The following is a 25,204-nucleotide window of genomic DNA, read 5'->3' as shown; positions in this document are numbered from 1 at the left end:
AAAAGTAAACGTATTTTTTGTATTCCTGTTCAATTATATTATGTACAATTAAAAACACAAGCCTGTATAAGTGTTCTGATTTGAAAAATACTTTAGTCGTTGGGGATAGCGATGCCTCTGTCGACGTTTCAGGTAAAAATTTACAACATATGCCTCCGCGACAATGTAGCATTACACAAATGACACACATACTCCCCTGCTTCTTCAATTACGTAAAAAAAAAGGACACATAGCCTACAAAGAATCAAGGTAATAAATAAAAAAAACAGCATGGTATACCTATCATAATTTATTGGATCAATCCATAAATTAAAAAAAAACAGTTTACACAATACAGTAGCTAGTTAAGAAATAAGCGAATAACATTATTAGCTCGAGCGAATTCGATTCTGAACTAATGGTTCCATCCACAGAATAAATATCAAGTATTTATAATAGCAGTTTGAGATCCCGTCACATTTTATATAAGAACTAGATTTTGGTGTAAAAATACTATATTATGTTATATTTTATTCTTGTTCCTCTATTATTTAATTCTATATGAACACCGTTTGAGAGAAATTCCAATGAAATCATCTCTTCTATAATACTTATAGTTTTAGTTTCCCCTGCATGCAAGTTGCTACATTATTGTTGTATGTATCTTTATCTAGTGTAGAAATCCCTTTCAAATAACCCTAATTACGAAATTGATGTCAAGCGAATGAGCACTCATAATTATATAATATCATGCACTTTAACATAAATATTTCAAATCACAGGTTGTACTATTATAGATAGTAAAATAATAATGTAAGTAATCTATACAGAATTATTTGTTTTAAATTTCAAATTTATTATTATGAGATTTCGGTAGGATTACATAGCGCCAACTTACAACGCCATCCAGTAAGTCTCATATGCAAATAAGTGCGGCATATGACCAAAATTACAGCTCCATCTGTAGTGCCTCATACACAAATCAATCAATACAGCAAATAACTACCATAATTGAGCCGTAAGGCATACTACATTATATCTTTATACTTTTTTCATCTTAATATCTATCCTGTGGATAGATTTTTGAAGCATACACGCATATCGGGTTTCGTAAAGATCACAGTAGACGTACAAACGTACAAAAGAGAAATCGCTAAGTGCATTCGGGTAATTCATTATATTCATCTGGCGTGATACTGGTACAATTCAACCTGAAATGAGAAATTCATTATTATAAAAAAATTTAAGTTTTACGTTTTAAAATTAGCATCATAGCTATGTAAGACTCTAAAAGGGCGAAATTCGACTTATATTTCATCAATGAACATTACAAATTTTTAATTAAAAAAAAGGTCCGACAACTTCTTAACAATATAAAATGTTCCATCACTTTAAAAGCAAATAATAATTGTATATTGTTGGGAGAAATCTTTGTGGCTTAACTACAAAACAATTGCTATTAAATGGTGCTGTGTTCTGGTTTGAAGTATGGTAAGGCCACTCTTATCAAGCAATAGATACCATGGACACACCCAAAAATAGGTTTATATTTCGTGTAAATTATTTTAATACCTAACCCAATCAACCTAAATCTATAAGATATATTTAGTTGTGTCTAAGCAGGGATGGATTTTTTCAAATAGTTGAATCAAGCATACAGTCCACTTGGTAGTAAGTGGCCATTGCTACCCATGGACATCTCTAACCAGTTCCATATTTATAAAACTGTTGATTTAGTAAATAAACAAATAAATATTAAACAAAGTATCTACCTAATGCCGATCACAGATGAGCGCCACATATGTAAGAAAATCTACATCAACACCCTTCCACTGAAATGAAAGAACTGCTTCACAGTAGAAAAAGGAGGTACCACAACTACACATGGCTATGGTCCGCTCTGAAGTTGTTGCGAGCAGAATTAGTCATACAATTTGTTATGGTGATGCAATTCAGTTTTATATTCAGAGAGGACTAGCAGTTTTACAGACTATACCTCTTACACTAAACAATGCTTAATATACCACCTTTCAATAATTATAATAAATCTATCTACTGACCTAATTAGCCTAAACAGAGTCGCAATCACAGGAAGGCGCCAAAGCCGAAAGCTCGCTTGATGCTGTCAAAGTAGTAACGTTTCCAGTTGTCCTGGGTTTTGTCCACCTCCGCAGCCGGCACCAGGTCTTGTTTCAGCCTCACTAGTGTATGATCATCCTGGAAATAATGCAAAAGGAAAATCAATTTTAGAGTGATTGTTAAAAATATACATATTTTTATACTGTATATGAATCTTAAGTAATCAATTGTATCCTGAATACATAGGCATTTTTCAACTTTAAGTTGGTAAAGTTGACCAATGTTATATCACATTATCTCATTGCTGCCCATTCTAATTTAAAACGCATAACATTTCTACCATAAGTTACTGAGACATTGAACTTCTGACTGCCTAATTAACCAACCCGACATTATTGCACGAATGGAAGCCATAGATATTTTACTAGATGACATATTACAGGTCACTACCAAATTGCTATTCCTTGTTACATCATTCAAACTCATTTCGACAACTTTCTTAAGTTTTAGAGCTTGTACACAAAACTGCGATGCGTCGTCGCATCGTAAAAATTTGCGAGCTCCCTCAAAGCATCGCAAGAACTTGCGAATTGATTCGCATCGCGCGTTCCTGCGATGTTTCGTCACAGTTGTTGTTGTTGTTGGTCACCCTGGGAGACGCTATGCCGCACGATATCGCATCGCAGCAATTCGTGTCGCAATTTTCTGCGTTGCGAATTCGCAACGCAGTTTTGTGTACGAGCCCTTAGTAATGATTTTTTGAAATCCTGTACATGTATTCTAGAAGGAAATTAAAGGATTACTGCCAAACAACTACTAATAAAGGATGAAGCATACCCCTACAGCAATGAGTTGAAAATCTTGTAAGTTATATCAACACATCATCTAAACCAGAAGAAAGGAACAAATATTACTTCATAAGCCTGTCTTATAGAATATCCGTTGCGATAGAAGCACTACAAGCCTCAGATTTGTAGTCTTCGACTATTCATCACTGAGTACTTACCTTCTCTTCAATATTGAATGTAACTTCCGAAAAGTGTTGTTCAGGCCACTGTTTGTATCTCCAGAATTGTACTATCTTCTTTCCTGGCACAAGCTCCCTGAATTCACCGGTAACGTTGCCACCAAAAAGCGCAAACTTGCCTCCTTTCTCCGCATCCATCTTCACATGACCCTGGGTGAAGGCAGTTACCATTTCTATCCGTGTCATAGCATCATAGAACTCCTGTGCTCGGCACTGGAAGGTCTCTGTTAACTCAATCGTTTTTGTATCAAGTTTTAACCCAACTTGATTGGTTTTCGGTGCTATTACAGGTTCCATGTTAATTTTCTTGTTAAATCCACTGGTTATTGTGGAGATATTGTCTGGTTTTACTGAAGATTCACCCTTCTTAGGTAAGATTAGGCCTTTCGAGAACTCTTCCTTCAGGCTGCGGATATATTCTTTGAGTTGTTTTCGGATTTCATCCCTACCGACATTATGCATAAAGGTCTTTACCCTTTGGGCTTCCTCGCCACTGCCTTTGATTGTAACAGTCATCTGAAAAATTTGCCAGAATTATAATAAGTATAATAGCACTTTCTACACTCACAACCCTATGAACAGATATGTTGACATGGATAGTAAAACGCTGAGAGGCTGCCATGTAGGTAGTAAATAAAAGCAAACATCTGAATGAACAAAACTAAAAAAATATCATTTTATGGCCTTTTGTCCTCATTATTAAAACCAATCTATGCTGTTTTTGGCTGTTTAAATTGAAATTTGACATTTGTAGTATACAGAAATGGACAATTTTTTTCAACCACAAGTAGGAATATTTAATCCTATCTGAGGTTTACAGATGTCCATGGGCAACAGTAGCCACATTTTCTACTGATTATCAATAACATATCGCTACCGTAACCACATTCACCAGAATTTTGTCACTTTCCTGTGGTATATTGATTATGATTTTTAGTTTCCGTGTCTAACTTCAAAGTTCAAATACATACTATTCTTCATTTATTCTTAATATTAATATGTATCTAAACTTTTTCAAAGAAAACTGAATTTAAATTTGTTATTATTTGATATTGAAGTTAAGATACCAGGATTTTAACCTGGATATCATGACAATGTTTTTTTTACATTATAGGAGGAGTAGACTAGCATGTAGTCCAACTGATGGTAAGTAGCTACTGCCGCCCATGGACACTTGTAATCAATCCCCGATTAGATATTCCTACCTGAGGTCGACCACAGATGCTTCGCTACCCCTACGGACTAAGCTGGAACATCTCAGAAAAGTCCAAACCCTTCAAACCAGTACACAACAGCGCTTAACACTGCTGTTATTAGGCAGAAATAGGTGTTACCAGTAATACCGCCACACCTATTTCAGCTCGATAACCTGATCTCCTGAGGGGTAATAATACATCTGTAGCCGACCTTAATGTAGTAATGATGTTTGGGGATAATTGCAGAGATACCTGGATGGCAGCTGCCACTAGCTACCAGGTGGATTGAATAGTTATTTTTTACTTATATATTTAGTAAATGGTGAAGTGCCTGATGTACCATGTGGGAATTTCATACTAGTGTTTATGATTGATTACCTTTATATCCTAAAATATGTAACACAAACAAATGTTCATACAGCAATATCTGCACTATCTTATTATTTCTGATATAAAAACTTTTTTTATGGAGTGAATCATAGGTTATAATCGACATGAAAATCGACAAAATGACTTAAAGAATATAGATTACAAACAGAAGGTTACTTACGTCCACCTCAGTGACGTCATTCTCCTCCGACAGGTTGAGAATATGAACCTCGCCTTTAACAGCGTCTTTGCCTCCTACCAAACGACCTTCCCACTTTAGCTTGATATCCCACTCGTAAAAGAATATTAGTTTCCCTTTCCTGTTGTTAGCTGACGCCTCCCCCTCGATCTTGTCCACGTCCGTCACCTTACAGTCCACTCCATTCTGCGAGATCTGCAAATTCTTAAGCAACTCCTTCAAGCGATCTTTCGACCATGGACCCGCGTTTTTCTCTGTCCAATGCCAATTATTCACGTTGGTCGCATCCGGGCGCTCCTCCACAATCCATCGAGGGTCTCCTTCCCCCCATTTCGCCATTTTCCACCGTGAACACGAGGTCTATAGATCGTTTTCTAACACTACACCTAACGTCACTATGCCCTCTGTCAAGAAATTCCGCACTACTGTCTATTTCACACACAACACACACGTTATTCCACTGTTACCTCCTAAATATAACGTTAATAACACAAAATATGTACAAATTATTTTCAGATGATCGCAACTTTGCGTCAAATTTGCACTTTCGAGAATAGTCCTAAAGAAACCGAAAGTCTTCGCAACCGAATGACATGACAATCGAAGTCGGGTTGAAGCTCAGAGCTGAACTGACAATTCTGGGTTGCCTGTGGTTATCATACATTTACCCTAAATTGAATTACAATATGTTTTCATACAAAATTTATTTAAGAAACCTGATCAAGACTAGATATTTAATCATGTTAGTATATGTGTTTAATTCACAATATTCACTATCTGATATAAACTAAGAATATTACTGTTTCTTCAACAAAACAAGAAATAATAAAATCAACTTAGAAGTATTACTAGCAAAATTTTGTAATGTAGTGTAATTAATTATAATCAACAACAACAACAACAACACAACAAGAAAGCCCTTAATAGTTCTCCTAGCAGTGCCCGATACATTTTTTATACAGTTTAATCTATTATAAGGCTTGATAACCACCAAGTCTGGTGGGTATTCGTAAAAATATACTACGTGAGCTTAAATTAAATATAATAAACGTTTATCATAACGAAGATAGGGTAAGTAATTTATTTATAAAGTATATTAACTGCTTTATCAATTTTGTTTATGGATTTTTATTATTTAGAATTGTTGTTAAGATTTTAATCTATGATTTGCACATACATGAAACGTGATTTATTTACATAGAACCGTTAACAATAATAACAAATAAGGCAGTATTTTTGCAGAAAATTTTCCAAAATTGTGTAATGATAGCAACACTTTTGTAATTTTCTGTAAGTTTCTAGAAAACTGTTCTACCAACTTTGTCAATCGAACATGCGGATACTCTGTGTTCCGTTTCACTGAATATTAAAACAAAAGATATAAAAAATCGTCATTTAACACTTAAGCATAAAATCCATTTATTTGAATACAATATTTTAATAATAAATATAAGCGTAATATTACTATATTATTATTATTTCTCTCACAGAATAAATATTCAACTCCTCTGGAAGCACGCCTTAAATAATATCGAGGCAATAAAAATGAAATGACGGATGATCGACGTCGAGCGAACCCAGGAGTTTCATAAGGCAAAATAAAAGAATATGAATGAAAATGCCTACAACAGAGATACTTTATTCTCAAACTGAAATAAGATCTGGGGCCCTCAAACGAGTACGCCATAACAGGAGTTCAGATATTAGGCAAAGTGTCTACATAATCAACGGAGTTTTGAATTATAGGGTATTCAAAATACCTATTTTAGTTCTGCAATAAGGCGTCTGTAGAATACGAAGAATGAAAGAATGTAAAGGTTAGAAGACAAAGGTTTAACTAGATAATTGCTAGCCGCATAAAGACGAAATAATTGGGTGATTAAGTTTCTTTTTATGTGGTTGGCGTAAAAAAACAGAGTTAACTTAAAATAATAAAGGTACTTACAGAAGTTGTATTATTAATTTTATTGTAGAAATCACATTTGTTTTACTAAATTGACACGGTAGAGTACATTTACATACAAAATAATTATAAAGAAGTGTCATTATTGCTTGAATATTTGCCCATAGACCGATAAAAATCTATCAGATGAGGAAGAACATTGTATCTATACACAATTATAGATTTGTAAGGCCATAGTTCTGTAAAACAATAGCATGTGGAAGGCTCAAACAATTGGTAGGATATTAATCGAAAAATGATGTATCTATACAAACGAAACTGCTTATCTCGCGCGAGTGAGATAACATTAAGACCGGCTCGCAGTTTATATCCACTAGTATACCGGTCCATCGGCGCCTGCGCAGCACGCCTGCAATCGCGTAATATTACTGCAAAAAATAAAAAGATCATAAAAATGATCCCGTTGCGTCGCGTTGGCAGTAAGGTGTGTGGTATTTGTTTAAAAAAAGTTTAAAAATAAAAAGCTCGACACGAAGCTTTCATAACCTTCAATTTAGTATTTTAGTATTTCTGTTATTTTGTGATTGATTTTCATTATATTTAATTTACGTAAATTAAAAAAATATTCTGTTGTAATCGTATTTACGGCGCGGCATGGCGCGGTTTTGCAGATTTTGGAACAATGGCGGACCCCGGCAGCAGCTGTTGCAAAGGCGCCAATGTACAGCTCGGAAGCTGGCCCCCGCCCCCTGACAATGTTGACCGAGGATGAATTGACAATGAAAGAGACAAGTAATATTTTAACTCATTTACCTAATTTGCTATCTTCTCGATCAAATATTGCTATCAGTTAAAATTAAAACAGTATCACTAGAGCAAATTTTAATAAACATCTCTTAGCTGAAAAACAAAAGGTCACATGTTACAAATCGACAAGCAATTATAGTTTCAAATTCCAAATCTTAAAAGCTGTAATAGCGTGAAGTATGTTTAACGTAAACAATTTTAATATCGCTCTGGCGGAACTCCGACGAAGCGGACTGCTTCATACTGGCACTTTTACAGAATGTTTCTTGGTTCAATAAAGCTGCAAAAATTAACATATAAATATTAGGCTGCGTTTGCAAAATTGTTTTTCGTCTTTCAGTAGTACGAAAATAGAAGCCAGTACTCAATTACTGAACATACGGTAGACAATATATTTAGGTAAACTAAAATAAAGTTTAATTACTTATGTAAAAGATTAACTATGATTCAATTGTTATTTTCATTTTTCACTTTGTAAAAGGGTCCTAAACTAACCCTATATGTAGTGGGTTGAAGTCGATGAGCCTGAGCATATCAGAGCCTGATCATAATGTACTATAAATTAAACTAAATGACTATTCTAAAAATTACCTATTAAATAATCTTTTTTAAAACAAACCTTTACGGGTTATTTATCTAGCTATGCAAACATTTCATATACGCATGATTTTGTTTAAGACTTAAGATTGATTATTACGAACAAGTGATAAAAAACAATATAAAAAAATAAAATTTACTGAGGAAAATTCAAACAACTACCAAGCCAAGGTCAACCATAAAAATCAACGAAATACCGGATTGGAGTTTCGCATAATTTATGTCATTATCATACGAGTTTCATATTCCGCTTACATAATATATGTTATTTTTTATTTTAATACTAGAATCCTTGTTATCCGAGGTGAAAATCTATATATATAAAAGAAAGTCGTGTTAGTTACTCCACTTATAACTCAAGAACGGCTGAACCGATTTGGCTGAAAATTGGTGGAGAGGTAGCTTAGAACCAGGAGACGGACATAGGATACTTTTTATCCCGTTCGACCGCGTTTCCTTGAAGTCATTTTATAACTCAAGAACGGTTGAACCGATTTAGCTGAAAATTGGTAAAGAGGTAGATTAGAACCAGGAAACGGACATAGGATACTTTTTATCCCGTTCGACCGCGATTCCGTGAAGTCATTTTATAACTCAAGAACGGCTGAACCAATTTGACTGAAAATTAATCGAGAGGTAGCTTAGAAGCAGGAAAAGGACATAGGATACTTTTTATCCCGTTCGACCGCGTTTTCGTGAAGCATTTTATAACTCAACAACGGCTGAACCAATTTAACTGAAAATTGGTGGAGAGGTAGCTTAGAACCAGGAGACGAACATAGGATACTTTTTATCCTGTTCGACCGCGTTTCCGTGAATAAATAAGAGTTGAAAGTTTGTATTAAAGTCCCCCAGTTTTGATGCAAATCTATATGAAAATTGGTATTTGATAGGATTTCGATAGAAAGTAATTAAATATCTATTTCACGATATTTGCAAAATCAACCCTTAAGTTGGTTAAGTAGGGGTTGGAATTTTATATTAAAATCCGTTAATTTGGAAGCAAAAACTGTAAAAATTTGCATTTGGCTTTAGAAGACACTTCGTTTAGAAATCGGCAGATTTTGAAGCAAAGTCTATGAAAATTGGAATTTAGCTTTTTGATTCAAAATAATAGAACACATTTTTCACCGTTTTTGGAAAATCAACCTTTAGGGTCGTTTAATCGGGTATGGAACTTTAATTTAATATCCGTTAATTTGGAGCACTAAGAAAATTATCATAAGACATAATGAAGCATCTGAGTCACTGTTTGTTTTTTTAGATCAACCCTTAAGACTGTTATAAATCGCCTTTCTATTTACACACCTGTTTCAGCATTTTTAGCTATTCAACAACCCGATTAGAGTACTATAAGTAAATAAACTTTCTTTAAAAAAAAACGTTATTGAAGTTATAGGTACTTCTTTTCGCGTGTTTGTAAAAAAAATAACAAAAAATACAACCGACTTCTATGTCACTACAAAGTAAAAAATAATTCGAACGAAATATATTGAGCGCCGACTTCAGAAATATGTACTAAACCAACATTTATTTGAATTATTTTTTACTATGTAGTGACATAGAAGTCGGTTGTATTTTTTGTTAAAAAATTTTTTACCCTTTTTAGTGATGACATAATAACATTTATATGAATACAATATAAAATTGTATAAACGTGATTATGAATTAAGGTACGGTCTGAATTTACATTGATTGGAACCGCCCGCTCGCAGGGCGCTGCCGCGCCCTGCCCGCTTAGTTTTATATTGTCTTATGTGTTCCATCCTAACCTAACTAAATAGTCAATGATTTGCAATTTCATTAGAACCTCCTACACCAAATATCTTCAAACACGACTCAATTATTCCCATCGGTTGAGGAGTTACATATTTTGTCTCCGAGCCACATTATCAGACCCTTAAATAGTCAATGATGAACTGACTTTGCAATTTCGTTAGAACTTACACCAAATATCTTCAAACACAACTCAAATATCCCCATCGGTTGAGGAGTTACATATTTTGTCTCCGAGCCACATTATCAGACCCTTAAATAGTCAATGATGAACTGACTTTGTAATTTCATTAGAACCTACAATAAAAAATAACACAATAAAAAAATAATTATTAAAATCGGTTCACTAACGGCGGAGTAATTCGTGTACATACATAAAAAAAAGATACCGGCCGAATTGATAACCACCTCCTTTTTGAAGTCGGTAAAAAAATAACAGAGTGCAGAGAGGTAGAGTGAATTTTATTTAATTGTATTTTTTATTTTCCTGTTCTCCTGTGGCCATTTCCTAATATTTACCAGTAGTTTATGGACATAATACATAAATTACACGAGTGAAACCACGAGGTACAGATAGTCACTCATAATTAGGTGGTACGAAGTTCACCGGGTCATCTAGTAATGTCTAATTCCAGAAAGTGACCCTGTAATTCTAAGCTTTGGTGAAAGTACCAACAAATTCCTTCAGCATTGCTGAGATATTAAAAGTAAAATATGAGTTTTTATATTTTAATATTATAAAAATAATTAAGAATAATGGTACTAGAGTTAATAGAAAAGTATCTGTTAAAGTAACTTATGCAGTTCCCAGAGTGGTTATCCTTGACACGATAACTATATAATATTAATTGCATATTTCACATTAAGACTGTCTGGGGATTATACATAAAGTGTAGATCATCCAAATTATAAAAAAAAAACGCTTTACTCGCTAGCGAAGGTCTCTATTTTAACTGTTAACAACTCCGTAATTTAGTAGAGCTGAATAAAGCAGTTAGAAAACGTAAACTTAGTGTGGGGAGAAATAAATACCCTTATATTGTCATTGCAAACATAACTAATATTCCTGAAGTCCTATTATATCTTATTACTTCTATTTTAGATTAACTTCTTCTGCATGTATTATTTATTTGTGTTTCTTTTTAACCGACTTCAAAAAGGAGGTGGTTATATTTAAAAAAATACCTTATCACTTGATTTTACTATATAATAAGATGAATTTCGTTTTACATTAGTCCCAAAAGATATTTTTTCACTTTGAAGTTTTCAACGAGGACAATCTCTATCGTCCTTAAGTTTCGAGTTTTCGAGCGATCAAAACACTATCACAACACTACGGAATAATCTGAATCTCAAATTTCGCCAAATACATTTTTCGCTATCGCCCGTTATCCGTTAAGTAATTGCCAAATTATTTGATTTTCACCTGATTATTTCTATTTATCTTTTAAAATCAGATAAGTATTTTAAAACGTTTTGCATTCGCAATTTGAACTATCTACATTACCCACTACATTTCTGGCGTAAATATTATTAACATTACTTGTTGTAGAATACTCTGTACTACTTCAATTGATGATCAATGACTCTGTATAACTAAATTCAATAAACGTTGTGGTCCCAAATATCGACGTTGTTATGTACTTCTTGCTCGATCTCTATAATGCGTGAGCGAGAGCGAGCGTGAGGGAGCCACTATATTGCAATGAATTGTTAAGGTTTTCATCCTATAGCAGTTATGAATATGAATGTCACCCATAGGCTTTATCAATTTAGTTTCACTATCACCTTATCAGCCACACACGCACAAAATTATTTACATACGACCACAAGCGTCGTTGCCATGTCGAATCTCCGTATAAAGAGCTATTATTTAATATAGATAAACGTATCTTGTGTGTTGTTTTATATTTAACTGGCCTTCATCAAACCTATGTTTACTCTAAAGTTGAATTAGGCTCGTAAACGAAATTTTATATTTTCTGGGCAGAACTTGGCAATTTTCGATATTTGGTAAAAAAACTCATTGATAGATTAATTATTAATAATTATGCCAAGTTAGCTTTAGAATATTCTTGTGACAACTAGGCAAGAGATGGCGCCACACAATTCTAAATCACGCTATCGAAGTTTTCCAACCATCTTGTATAGAACGGTCTGAACTAAGACTATAAATATGACAGCTCCACAGGCATGAGCAATGACCACTAAGGCTGGCGGGAGATCTGCCTCAGGCCACAAAATAAGTGCTCAGGCTAAGCACTCTACAAAACATGAAATTTTACGAAGAGAATGGAGAGGACACATTGCAAATGTTATTTTTACTATTGTTACGACGTTATTGGACGTGATTTTAAGTGGAACTAATAGCTTGGAGTAGTTTAGTTTGCTAACAATATGGTGCCTCTACAAAATAACCTTCAAACCAGAGGTTCCACTTTGTGAAAAATCTACTCCAGAACATAGCAGTTATGTAGCGCTGCGGAAAACTTAAGCAATCTATGAACAGTATTCAAATAGCGGCAAAGGAACTTTTCGTGCACCCTGAATCGTTAAGATTAGAGATAAGATATCAGTAGAAAAACACAAATGATTATAAAATGATATGCTTGCGAAGATAAACTTTGCCGGGCAAATTATTCGTTGAATAACGGTGATAAGAATTTGATAATTTTATAACAAGATTGTGTAATACGTGAAGTATCAATCAAGAGCACTTCAAGCGATAACAGCGGTTATGTTTAGTTTTCTAACAAATAACAAGACGTTACAGGCACACACATAAAATTCGGCTGGTGAAGGATTTTATGCTCTAAACACAAATTAGATCTTTTAGAACCTATTTCAGTATATTGTCATCCAACCGATTTTATGTAGTGATTGTCTTCTATTCGGAACCCTCTAATACATTATTACTTGAAGCACATTGAATTTTCGTGAGTTTGTACTTTCATTATCGTCAACCCATTCCTATCCCACTGCTAGGCACGAGTCTCCTCTCATAATGGAAAGGACCTACATATTGCCATTCCTTATCTTGTAGCCTATACTTAGCTTCAAATCGCTGTTTTCAGACTAAAATACGAAATGTCAACTCTAAAATAAGCAAAATTTTACAGCACGACATTATTTCTAAATACTTTCAGTCGGTTTGAACACGGCGATATAAATTGTAGGTAGGTATTATTACTATCTGTATAACGCAAGGGCAAATTTATATAAAGGTTAGAGATGTGGAACCATAAAGGTTTCATCTTTTATACGAACTATTGCTAAACTGATTTCTGCTTAAAGATTTCTTCTTCAACTTAGTAACAATGTTCGTGCCGATGATGAACTACAGGCTTGATGGATTCATTATTGATTTTAAAATATGTTTCCAGTCAGAAAATTGGCGACGGAACAAATAGCTCCTTTGGTCAAGAAAATGGAAGATGAACACAAAATTGACGACGGAATCAGACAATTATTGTTTGACAACGGCGTAAGTACTTAAAAATACTGATAAATATGTAATCGTAAGTCACGATTATAGGTAGAACTATTCACTTGGAAATAAAACCGAGCTATTAATCAAACCATAACGTACTTTATTGATTCCATTTTTAATATAATTTAAGAAAACTTTCGACGAGTAATTGCATATAATCAATAGAAGTAAATAAGTTTGCTCATCTGAAATTTTATCTAAACTAGGAAGTCAACAGTAAATGAGAAGGTCAAATATACACAAATACTATTATCTAACATTTGTTTGTCGATAAACATTGTATGAATTTTTAACAAGTTTCTTTATTATTCTTTATTTAATATTTAATAAGAACTCAGGAACAGTAAAATACCAATACTTCGGTTCGATATGTTGTTGCAAGGACTGTCAGCACAAGATATTAAAATAAACATATTCATCCTCAATATGTAGTTAACTATTCCGTAATGATAATCATATCCTTCTTTCTTTAACAGCTAATGGGCATAGAAACACCAACCGAATACAGCGGATCAGGCTGTGGATTCCTGACCATGATGTTAGTGGTGGAAGAGCTGTCTAGGGTAGACCCAGCAGTAGCAGCTTATGTCGACATCCACAATACCCTAGTCAATTCTCTTTTCATGAAGCTGGGTACTGAAGAACAGAAGAAGAAGTACCTGACGAAACTCTGCACGGAATACGTAAGATTATAAGATTTTATTGCTTTTGAAATAGTAATCAGGCTTCTAACTTACATAAAGCTTCTGCAACTTCTTTAACAAAATAGGCTTCAAATAGAATTGTATTCCTGGTTGAGGTCGGATCAGGATTATTGTGAATTCCGAAAAATTTTGAAAGGATTATTTTCCTATCATGTATGTTGGGAATAGGCCACAGGAGAACGAGAAAATAAACTATGAAATATAATAAAATAAAATTCACTCCAAAAAGATACTTTTTATTATATCGAATCATTGACAGAATGACAAATTAGAAGAAGTAAAAATATATGTTTTTCAGCTGCCAGCTTTATCATATATAACCTACTTGAATATTATACATTATAAGAGGCTTGAGTTTTTGCTATATTCCAACAGCCTCCCTCAAAAATTCAAGTATAAAACAATTTATAAATACGTTCTTTGCAGAACACTTCTTGAATGTCATTACATCTACCACCACTTCACTAGGTGTTTCGTTATGGAGAAGAAGCGGCGAAAGAAACTCCATAACACACATCTTTTTACAATAAATATAAATGTTTTTACAATGGCAAACTTAACCATGGCACATGTGGAGCTGAAGATACTTCAGACCACATCGATTTATCAGTCAAATATACAAAGAAAACTTCAAACAAAACCTTATACTCGTACTCTGCTTTAGCTGATGAGACTGCGACAGTGTCTACATTGTTTTCGTGTGTTTCACGAAATTATGCAGTTTTAATTACTTTGAACAAATAGTTTCTAATACTATGTTTGTGCGTCTCGTCGCGTTCTCAGTTTCTCAGTCAGAGTCCACATAAGCAATAATTAACTACTTATAATTACAGCTTTCATTGATTAGGTTTAACTATTTATATCTTTTATATAACATTAAAAGATGTATTAAATATTTACACATTTAAGACAAAAAATCTGGATGCGTAAGTACATTTACTTTTACATTTCTATACAATACTACTTTAATTTAACTCTACAATGTGCAACATGGCATAAGTTAGTATTTAATACTGAATAATTTATAAGGAAAGTGATTAGGATAAATTACACTTATAGAATATTTTTAACACATTTTGCACATTAGTAGACTGATTAAGTGATATTGTATTTGCTATTCTTTCAACATCTATATCAAGAAATTATGTTATTTATTTTGTATTTGTAATATAAATTATTTGCATTAAAATGTTTTTGCAAATTTATAATGCTTATTTTGTTGAAATTATTAAACCATATACATACGTGTGGGACTATACATATATCTTATTCTATACATATATATATATTCTTATCCGTATTAATTTATCTTATATAGGTATATTTAAACATTTATCTACATGCATCTGCATGAGAATGTACCTTTAAGAGTTTTTAAACCCTATATTTAAGTATAACATGAAGACGTTCAAACCAAAGCCGAGATGTCTGCTTTAAGCCGTTAAAGCTTTTATTTAATTTACTTACTTTATTATCTTTAGGCAACCTTCTTTATCTTTAGCAACCTTTACCTTCTGGTACTACCATATAAATATTCTCTGTATGAAAACCATTATAATATATTTTTCTAATTATATCAAATGAAATTTACAAAGGTAGTATTTTCGTCCATATGGTGTAAATTTAAATCTATCCAAATGTAGTAAATCTGGCCATTGGTGCGAACGTTACATCCTAATCTTGTAAAATTTCTTACTGAAACTGAATTTCTTAGTGAAACTTCGAGCAACTAAACGAGCTTTGTTATTTTTTCTGATTTACCTACTTAGTTCATTATTTTTTGTGGTAAAGACCCACTTGCAACTAATAATGTTAACATATTTAGGTCTGTAAACAAAATATCAGATTTGATTGCTCCTTTGTGGCTTAATTTCACTTTGTACTGCTTTTCACCATTTAATAGGCACCTTAAAATACCTTTAAATTATTTAGGTAATTATTGCAAAGTACTTAATAAAAATCAGCTATCAGGATTGTGCATCCGTATATAATAATTCAGGGATTGATCAAGTATTTAATAGTTATTGTTGACGCATTATCATTTAAGGAATGTTGTTGTTAGCTTTCAATTAGTTTCGCTGAATCAGAGTCAGGCTTTCTAAATTTTATATTGATATGTAATGCTCAATGTTTGTTGTCATTATTTTCAATATTTAATTCATCAACTACATGATCTGCTTAGCAGCTATGGACATTTCATTACTTTTAATATTTAATAATGTATATCCATTAAAATCTTTACCAACTAGGCTGGATCTAAAATATTTTTATCTTTAATCTTGCTAACTGTGTTACGAACGTAGCAGTAGCACCAAAACATTTTAATATGATCGATTTTGTTTTTACCTTGCCACAATTTACATGGTGTTTTATTTATTTATTATCAGAGCTTTAGTGGGGAATATGTATATTTTTATAAATATAAGTAGGTATATGACTGTTGTAACAGCTTCACCCCAAAAGCTTTATTTAATTTCGCATTTACAACCATTTCGGTTAATATACGATTCATTTGCTCTGTTTCACCATTTTATTGTGTTTTATAAGGTAAATTTTAATGATACATAATTACCTTGCCAACAAAAACTCCATAAGTTCATTATTTCAGAAATATATTCTCGATCATTATCATAATGTAAATGAATAATGTTACTATAGGATACATTTTCACTTTTAGACTTTTAAAATGATACTTATTTCCCATTTAAAATACATGTAACATAAAGACAATTTTTGTCATCAAAGGAAGTCGACGTTATCGAATCGCAAACATCACAGTGAATAATAAAAAAAAAAATGTTTTTTTTTACCATTAGCTGGTCAGTCTTGACTTTCAGAAATTCAAGATCACAGATTACATATAAGTATTCAAGATTGTCACATGACGGTCAATAATAAAATCTTTAAAAATATTCAAATTTTATCAACCCATTTATTGTCCCACTGCTGGGCATGAGTCTCTTATCAGAATGAGAAGGTTTAGGTCATAATCCATCGCGTTAGCCAAGTGAGTATTGGTAGACTCACATACCTTTCAGATTTTTTATTATATAAATCTTTCAGGTGTAGAAGATTTCTTCACGATGTTTTCCTTTACCTTTTAAGCAAGTAATAATTAATTTCTAATACACACATAACTTTGAAAAAATTCAGAGGTGATTGCCTGGGATTTGAACCTCGGACCCTTCGTTAGACAGGTCAGGTTTCTTAACCATTAGGCTATCACTGCTATTCAAATTTAATTTCTGTTTATTCAAATGACCGTTTGTGCCATAACTAATACGATTTCTAACTTTGAATTAAGTTTATTTTATACTGTGATCTATCATTTTATGAAAAATAATGATACTATCATCCTTTATACTACATATTAGACATTTACTATTTTTATAAATATGCCCTTCATTTTTTAATAACCGGCACATACCTTTTATTATTCAATTCGATTTACTAAGAAGCTGCATAGGTACAGCTTAAGTTCCATAGAACTAAAGTTCCACAGAACTTTTGGTGAACAGTATAGAATTTTAAATTCTTTGTTTTTGACCTTTACCAAATCTTTAGCTCCTCCAATTTTAAACGTAGTCTGTCATTTGACACATATTAATCCTTTGTATTTTCAAAGTGATCAGAGTTTTCAAATCTAAAAGAAAAACAAGTGTCAGGGTTAGAATTGGAACAAAAATCAAATAAATTTCATTTTTAAGACATAAAAGCGAAACTGTCCTTATTTTTATTTGCAGTGTCCAATGCATTTACAGTTATATAGCTACTACTGTCTCCATTTTGTTGCAATTAGGTACTTGATATAATGACAGTTAGCATCAGTAATAGCGACGGGTTCAGATCGCAAAAAATATAATTTTTACACCAACAGTTTCCATGATAAAAATTCATATTAGCTTGTGTATCTGCATGATGTAGTAAGTATTCTTGTAGTAGTTTACACATTTTTCTATATTAAAATTTATATTTTTACAAGCGTGTGATATTTGAAGTTCAGTTGTTTCAGGTCTCAATTTTACTTTGAACATTTTGAATGTATTCATTGAATCTAAAAGATGAGACATTGAATTATATGCATTCCGTCGATTCGTTTCATCTTTTGATCCATAATCCGTCGATCCATTTCATCCATTGATCCATTTAATCAAGTTTAGCACCAAGTTAGTGATCATATTACTCAATCATTAAAAGAAGTTGTATCAGCGTTTGATATCTGGTCGCAATTCCAAATTAAGTTGTTTCTTACGCAGTCAAAATAATTGTGTAGCCAAAAAAATTCTTCATTCGTAATTTTATTTAAGTCATCCATTATTGTTTTCGCCGTAGACGGTATTGGTTTAGACACTTATATATTATTGTTTGCCATCGCCGTTCGCCATCAAACATTTTTCATGTGTCTTTTTCTTCCGCGACTCCATGTTTGAAATATTACATAAATTTTATACTTAGTAGATGACTATATTTTTCAATATTTTACGATAGCGTAGCCTGGGCCCATAACCTGTTGGGAATAGGCCACAGGAGAACGAGAAAATAAACTATGAAATATAATAAAATAAAATTCACTCCAAAAAGATACTTTTTATTATATCGAATCATTGACAGAATGACAAATTAGAAGAAGTAAAAATATATGTTTTTCAGCTGCCAGCTTTATCATATATAACCTACTTGAATATTATACATTATAAGAGGCTTGAGTTTTTGCTATATTCCAACAATGTATCACAAGAAAAATCCGCACATGAATTGTAGGACTTCTGAGAATCAAATTGCAGAACTCCATTCCTCTTTATCTTAACATAATCTCAATATTGAACAAATTCATATAATACAGTTCATATCGCGACAGCCAGATTAGAAGGCTTTAGGCTTAATCCAGAAAAGAAGTTTCCAGAAAATAAACAATAAACAATATATGTCGATTAGTACTTACGATGCCTTAGTATAGTCCGCGCCAAACGTCTAGTCCGCTCTGAAGTTGTTGCGAGCAGGTATAGTCATACAATTTTCTATGGCGACGCGATTCATTCTATATTCAGAGCGGACTAGTTTTACGCGTACTATAACTTGGTCAATACAATTTTAATATCATACTCAATCCTACCAACAAGTAGTTTATGATCCCAAATAGAATGTTCATACATTTCTTTAACAATATAATGAGTACATCGAAGCATCAATTACGTTTATATTCAAGGCGAACAATTTCAATGGACAATTTGTGCTCGGAATATGAATTGCTCGAGTCTCGATGTTATTTCTTACCGGTTCTCTTGGTTAAACTTTACACACACTTAAAAGCATCATGAGTGGTAGAAAGTCGTGTGACGAGTGTATGATTTCGTCATGTGTTTACGTGCAATAGGACCATGCACAATGATGGTAGGTGTCCCATAATAATTCTCAAGTATAAGCAATTTTAATGATGATTATTAAATCATCTATCTATTCTCATCTGTATATTTATTTAAAGCCTTTGATTACCTTCCTTTACATGATCCCTTTCACCTTAATATACAGGATTAAATATTACTACTTTAGGTATCTGTGCAACATTGACTTACTGACGAAGACGACTTTCTTTTTAATAATAATACAATATGATTGTAGTAGCCCCTATCGTGACTATTACAATCATATTGTATTATCAAAATTATGTCTAAAAGGTCAATAAGCAATTTTAAAACATACCACACGCTCGTAGCATTTTCTCTGATATAATGTATTCACATAGTCAATATCACGAAGTCCATAAATTTCGTTTCCAGGCCGGCAGTTTCTGCCTAACAGAGCCCACTTCGGGCTCAGACGCCTTCGCTCTGAAGACCGTTGCTAAGAAAGACGGCAATCACTACGTCATCAACGGCTCCAAGATGTGGATCTCTAACTCCGATGTTGCTGGAGTCTTCCTCGTGATGGCTAATGCTGATCCCTCCAAGGTAAGAAACTGTTTTTTTTTATTTCCCATCCTTACAAACACCATTTCAAGACACGAAGCTGAGACTAGCCAAAGAAATTTTAATAATAATAAATTAATAATATGTCGACCTAAAATATTCTGCAAACTTTTCAACCAAAATATGTATGAAAGTTGAAGTACTTATGTTTTAATCTGATGTCAATGAGCTTAAGAAATTATCAAGTGAGGGGTTATCGAAAAATTGGCAGAACCAACGTTTAAAGGAGCAGACAAAGTCCAGAAAAGATATTGTAGACAATATAAACGAATATAAGTATAGAAATCAGGTGTAACACATTGTGTTTTGTAACTCAGAGCACCGTAATAACCGTGTAAAGACAATCGCATGTGTTATTTTGAATTTTAATTTTTAATTTTCGTCTATTCTGATGACGATATTCCAAAATAACTTATTTCCATTACAAACGAAAACCTAAAGGTACGCAAAAGATTAAAACCTGGAATTTGGTGGACACACATCCGTGCGTCTAGATTATTCAAATTAAGCTACTTAGCTTAATCCGTAAAAGTACTTACTTGTATCGTATATAAACACCATGATGAAACCGAGTTAACAGCAGAGTAAGCAAAAAATAATAACGCAACTACGTTGTAGGTACTATCTAATGTAATGTGGAACAGTGACCCAGTCAGCCTTATCGTCGCGGTGCAAAAGTGATGCAAATTACAACATTAATGCAATGTCGCATTCGTATCATAATACAATGTTATTATTATTACAAGATTCATAAACATTTGAAGGTGGTAGTACCCTTTGTGATTCGACTCTGTTAAAACCACCGCCACACCTATTTTTGCCTCAAAACAGCAGTGTGAACGCTGCTGAATTCTGGTTTGAAGGGTGTGGTAAGGGAGACATACTTTTCCGAGGCGTTCCAGCTTAATCTTCAGGGCAGCGGCGCATCTATGGCATTAGGTAGAAATATCTAATCTTATCTACGGTTGATTACAGATTTCCATGGACGGCAGTAGTCACTTACCATCAGGTGGACTTCATGTTCGTCTGCTACTTCTATATTGTATAAAAAAACATATAATATAATGCATTCTTCACTGATAATTCTATAAAGAATTAATATACCTAAGTCATAGATTAGTAAAGATTACTCACTCCTAACTAGAAAATGTGTCCAGTTTTGAGAATTGAAATACTTGCGTAAAAAAGTTTTGCCACGTCTCCATGCTAAAATATCCTTAAAATATTTGAAATAATTATTTATTTATTATGTAAATTCATGTAAATTACGCAGTATTAGTTATTTATTCGTAAATTTTCTCTAAAAATGTTTTTATTTCTCAAGAATTCAAAAAAAGAACTTACGATAAAAAGCCATTTGTGGCTTCATTCAATTTCAAGGCGACGAAGTATCTTTACTAATCTATGACCTAAGTATGTATTTTTTATCAAACAGGAAGTCTTTATGGCTCTTAATTATTTTTCAAACGCTTAACCATTATCAACAGTTGACGACTGAAGGTCGTACGAACCTAATACCTAATACCTTTGGATGGTAGCAAAAAACAATACAAATTTTAAATTCACGTCTTGTTATAGTTTTTAATCTAAAATTAATTGAGCAAGTATGCGTAATGTATATGTAATTTTAAAAATATGATCGTTATCGGATAATTTTACTGTGATAAACTTCTGAGACTAGATACGTAAATAACACAATAGATAATCATGTTGTGTAATGACGCAAACTATGGGCTCAACATAATACAAAATAGTAGCGAATCATAATTACTAATTTATCTTCTCTCGCAATGGGCATGATGACAGTATTGTAAAATAGAAGAATAAATGATTTACTTAAAAACAATATGTTAAAAGCATTCTCAAAAATAGCCCAGTTTTAATAAAAACTTTATATTTGCAATACATAAAATAAAAGTATAAAATAATGCAGTCGGCCATCTTGTCTAAAACGCTAATCGGGGCGAAATGACGTCATTTTTTTTTGGCGTGTCACCGTATTGCTTGAACTTTTCTATGGGATATTGAAGCGTGACGTCACTCGCGGACGCCAAGACACCCGTGAGCGTTTTCGCGCTTAATTCAAAATTTGTTTTAAAAATGCTAATATTTCCGTTAATTCTGAATTTATAGCCGAAATAATACGATTTTTGGAATCAGTAGACATGTGCCTACATTATAAAAGGGGACTTCAAAATTTGTCATCATGCCCATTATGCTTGAACTATTTGTTACAAAGTATTGCGGTTACATGACGAGTAAAATATATGATGAAAATTTCTAATAAATTCTTCATGACAAACCATTTTCCCCTCCCTTCGTCCTACCGCCAACAGAGTAGCGTGGTAGCCAATACTAGTCGTGGCGATAGACACATATCCAACAGAAATGCATAAAGAAGATTGTAGTCAATTTAAATGCTCAAGAACATGTATGATTTGACCAGGGTGCTGCTGCTAGTACCATAACTATTTCTAGTATGAACTTTGATCTATATGCTTACAGATTCCTTGGGTGGCAGCGACTATTCAGCACTTATCACTTAGCAATCTTACTATTATACTTTCAGGGCTACAAAGGCATCACCTGTTTCATTGTGGAGCGAGATACCCCTGGACTTTCCGTCGCCAAGCCAGAAAACAAACTTGGCATCAGGGCGTCTGGTACTTGCATGGTGCACTTCGATAACGTCAGGATACCTGAAGAGAATATCCTGGGAGAATATGGGAAAGGGTAAGTTTTACTTCTCGGCACGTGTGGTCAGGGGTTACCATACCGGTCTGACAAGAAGAGGGTTTAAATCGAAGTTTCGAAAAAGACGTGATTTTATTCTGTAGAAGAAATTTCGTTAATTTTACTATCTAGATCGTGAAATTACAGTTATTTGGCAAATGAAGATGGCAAGGTCAAAAGTTGTATTCTTGCATAGTAAATGAACATTGTGATCCTGTCATATCTGGCAATAAGCATTTTAACAAATATTTCACAAATTCCTCTAATTATGAATTTTTACAAATACAAAAGTAGGAGGAACACTACTATAAGGTAATGAAGCTACAAAATTCTATCGCACCAAAATTATAACATTTCACTGAAATCAAACCAATTTTCTCTTGGATGCTTAACTAATTCACCTTTTCTATTTCGTTCTCAGGTACAAATACTCAGCCGGTTTCCTGAACGAAGGTCGTATCGGCATCGCCGCCCAGATGATCGGGTTGTGCCAGGGATGCATGGATGCTACTATTCCCTACACCCTCGAGAGGAAACAGTTCGGCAAAAAGATTTACGATTTCCAGGTACTCATATAAAAATATTTTTTTTCGATTTAAACATTTTAAGAATGGTTCCCTTAAAGCCAATGTAATGTAATGTACTGGTGATATAATTACCTTAAAGTAAAATTTGGCTCAAGGTTTTACCACAAAAACATTGATTACTTACTTATATATTTATTCTAAGTTTTCCTTCAAATTGGTGCACTTTACTACTACAAAGTAGTGCATTGATGATTGCACACCCATAAGAATCTTACTTAATACTATCACTAAGATTTACCTTTAATCATCATAGATTAGTAAAGTATACTTACTCACTCCTAACAAGAAAATGTACCCAGTTTTGAGAATTGAAATAATTGCGTAAAAAAGTTTTGCCACGTCTCCGTGCTAAAATGTCCCTAAAATATTTGAAATCATTCTTTATTTATTATGTAAATTACGCAGTATTAGTTATTTATTGGTAAATTTTCTCTAAAAATGTTTTTATTTGTCAAAAAAACTTACTAATAAGCCGTTTGTGGCTTCATTCAATTTCAAGGCGGCGACTAATCTATGTTAATCATATAAATATTGATTATGTACTTTTAAATCGGATATCTTCAGAATTCTACTCTTGTAATACAAAGTTATTATGATTTCTTACCTTTATTTCCCAGGGCATCAGTTACCAGATCGCTCATCTCCAAACCCAGCTGGAAGCTGCTCGCTTACTGGCCTACAATGCTGCCAGGCTGAAGGAACATGGACTGGAGTTCGTCAAAGAGGCTGCTATGGCTAAATACTTTGCATCAGGTACGGAAATTACATACAACCACATCTAAAGGTAGTAGAACTCTCTGTGGTTCAACTCCGGCGGCACCACCGCCCCACCTATTCTACTTAATAACAGCAGTGTTAAGCGCTACTGTGTTCTAGTTTGAATGGTGTGGTAAGTATACACTTCCGAGGCGTTCCAGGAAGGTAGGAATCTAATCTTATCTGGGATTGATTACAGATGTCCATAGGCGGCAGTAACCATTTACTATCAGGTCGTCTGCTAGTCTATTATAAAAAAAATAAGAAGGCCTATGTTACGCAGAGGCCTTCAATGGATCTAAAAAATATTCTATCATTGTTATTACTACAATAAATTAAATGAGATGTCTGTTTTGAATCAAAACACGAAATCTAATGTTTGTCCATAACACCCTACATACAGGGAATTCTAGGTGGATATGAGTATGGAAATTGTTACATATTTTGAATCTTTTTTATCAAGAGTAGCATGTTTCTATTACTCTGTTCCAGTTATATGTTCGGGGATGCCTAATTCCTTATATATCAAACAGATCTGAGGTCAACTATTTACAACAGATGTGCTCCTTCCACTTAAAACAAGTTTAGGGCATACTCATATAACAGGCTAGTGTAATTGTAGGCAGTGTAGTTAATAAAAACAATAAAAAATCATGAACTATAAGGCAGACATAATAGTAATACTGATAGTAACAGTCTAATTATACATAAATTCTACAATCAGTAATTTCAATTATCTTTTCCAGAAATTGCACAAACCCTAACATCCAAATGCATAGACTTTATGGGAGGTGTGGGATTCACCCGAGACTTCCCTCAGGAGAAGTTCTTCCGTGACGCCAAGATCGGAACCATTTATGAAGGAACAAGCAATATGCAACTGCAGACCATTGCCAAGCTGATCCAGAAAGAATATACTCAATAAATTATTATAACAACTTTTTATATTGAACTAAGGGTTGCCATATTTTTAAAAATCAATGCATTTCTGTATTACTTGTTAATTGTAAATAAAATTTTATGGACATAAAACAAT

The 25,204-nt window shown here is 33.3% G+C and overlaps 2 protein-coding genes across 2 annotated transcripts; one reads left to right on the top strand and one right to left on the bottom strand.

Moving 5' to 3' along the window:
• Nucleotides 1–271: 271 nt before the first annotated feature.
• Nucleotides 272–5,475, bottom strand: Ahsa1 (activator of 90 kDa heat shock protein ATPase homolog 1). Its single transcript, XM_073076404.1, has 4 exons — nt 4,832–5,475; nt 3,065–3,601; nt 2,040–2,196; nt 272–1,190 (listed from the first exon to the last, which is right to left on the bottom strand). Exons 1-3 carry the CDS (start codon nt 5,186–5,188, stop codon nt 2,065–2,067), a joined length of 1,026 nt encoding a protein of 341 aa, XP_072932505.1. The 5' UTR covers nt 5,189–5,475; the 3' UTR covers nt 272–1,190; nt 2,040–2,064.
• A 1,609-nt stretch (nt 5,476–7,084) lies between these two features.
• On the top strand, nt 7,085–25,195 carry Acade (acyl-coenzyme A dehydrogenase). The gene is made up of 9 exons (XM_073076399.1): nt 7,085–7,236; nt 7,424–7,544; nt 13,316–13,416; nt 13,899–14,105; nt 19,904–20,074; nt 22,662–22,825; nt 23,247–23,391; nt 24,030–24,165; nt 24,915–25,195. The coding sequence occupies exons 1-9, from the start codon at nt 7,207–7,209 to the stop codon at nt 25,091–25,093; spliced, it is 1,254 nt and encodes a 417-aa protein (XP_072932500.1). The 5' UTR covers nt 7,085–7,206; the 3' UTR covers nt 25,094–25,195.
• Nucleotides 25,196–25,204: the final 9 nt, after the last annotated feature.

The sequence above is a fragment of the Epargyreus clarus genome, unplaced genomic scaffold (assembly GCF_041222505.1).
Source record: "Epargyreus clarus isolate Ecla_fem2 unplaced genomic scaffold, WU_Ecla_fem_2.2 ptg000009l, whole genome shotgun sequence".
Classification (NCBI taxonomy): Eukaryota; Metazoa; Arthropoda; class Insecta; order Lepidoptera; family Hesperiidae; genus Epargyreus; species Epargyreus clarus.
The sequence above is the reverse complement of the archived record's forward strand: the minus strand, read 5'-3'. Positions and strand labels throughout refer to the sequence as shown.

Excerpts from the sequence above, each read along its gene's own strand:
- Ahsa1 (XM_073076404.1), bottom strand. The coding sequence starts at position 5,188 with ATGGCGAAATGGGGGGAAGGAGACCCTCGATGGATTGTGGAGGAGCGC. Across the intron at positions 3,602-4,831 it reads ATGACGTCACTGAGGTGGAC|ATGACTGTTACAATCAAAGG; the intron begins GTAAGTAACCTT and ends CAAATTTTTCAG. Across the intron at positions 2,197-3,064 it reads CATTCAATATTGAAGAGAAG|GATGATCATACACTAGTGAG; the intron begins GTAAGTACTCAG and ends CATTATTTCCAG.
- Acade (XM_073076399.1), top strand. The coding sequence starts at position 7,207 with ATGATCCCGTTGCGTCGCGTTGGCAGTAAG. Across the intron at positions 7,237-7,423 it reads TGCGTCGCGTTGGCAGTAAG|ATTTTGGAACAATGGCGGAC; the intron begins GTGTGTGGTATT and ends GCGGTTTTGCAG. Across the intron at positions 20,075-22,661 it reads CTAATGCTGATCCCTCCAAG|GGCTACAAAGGCATCACCTG; the intron begins GTAAGAAACTGT and ends TTATACTTTCAG.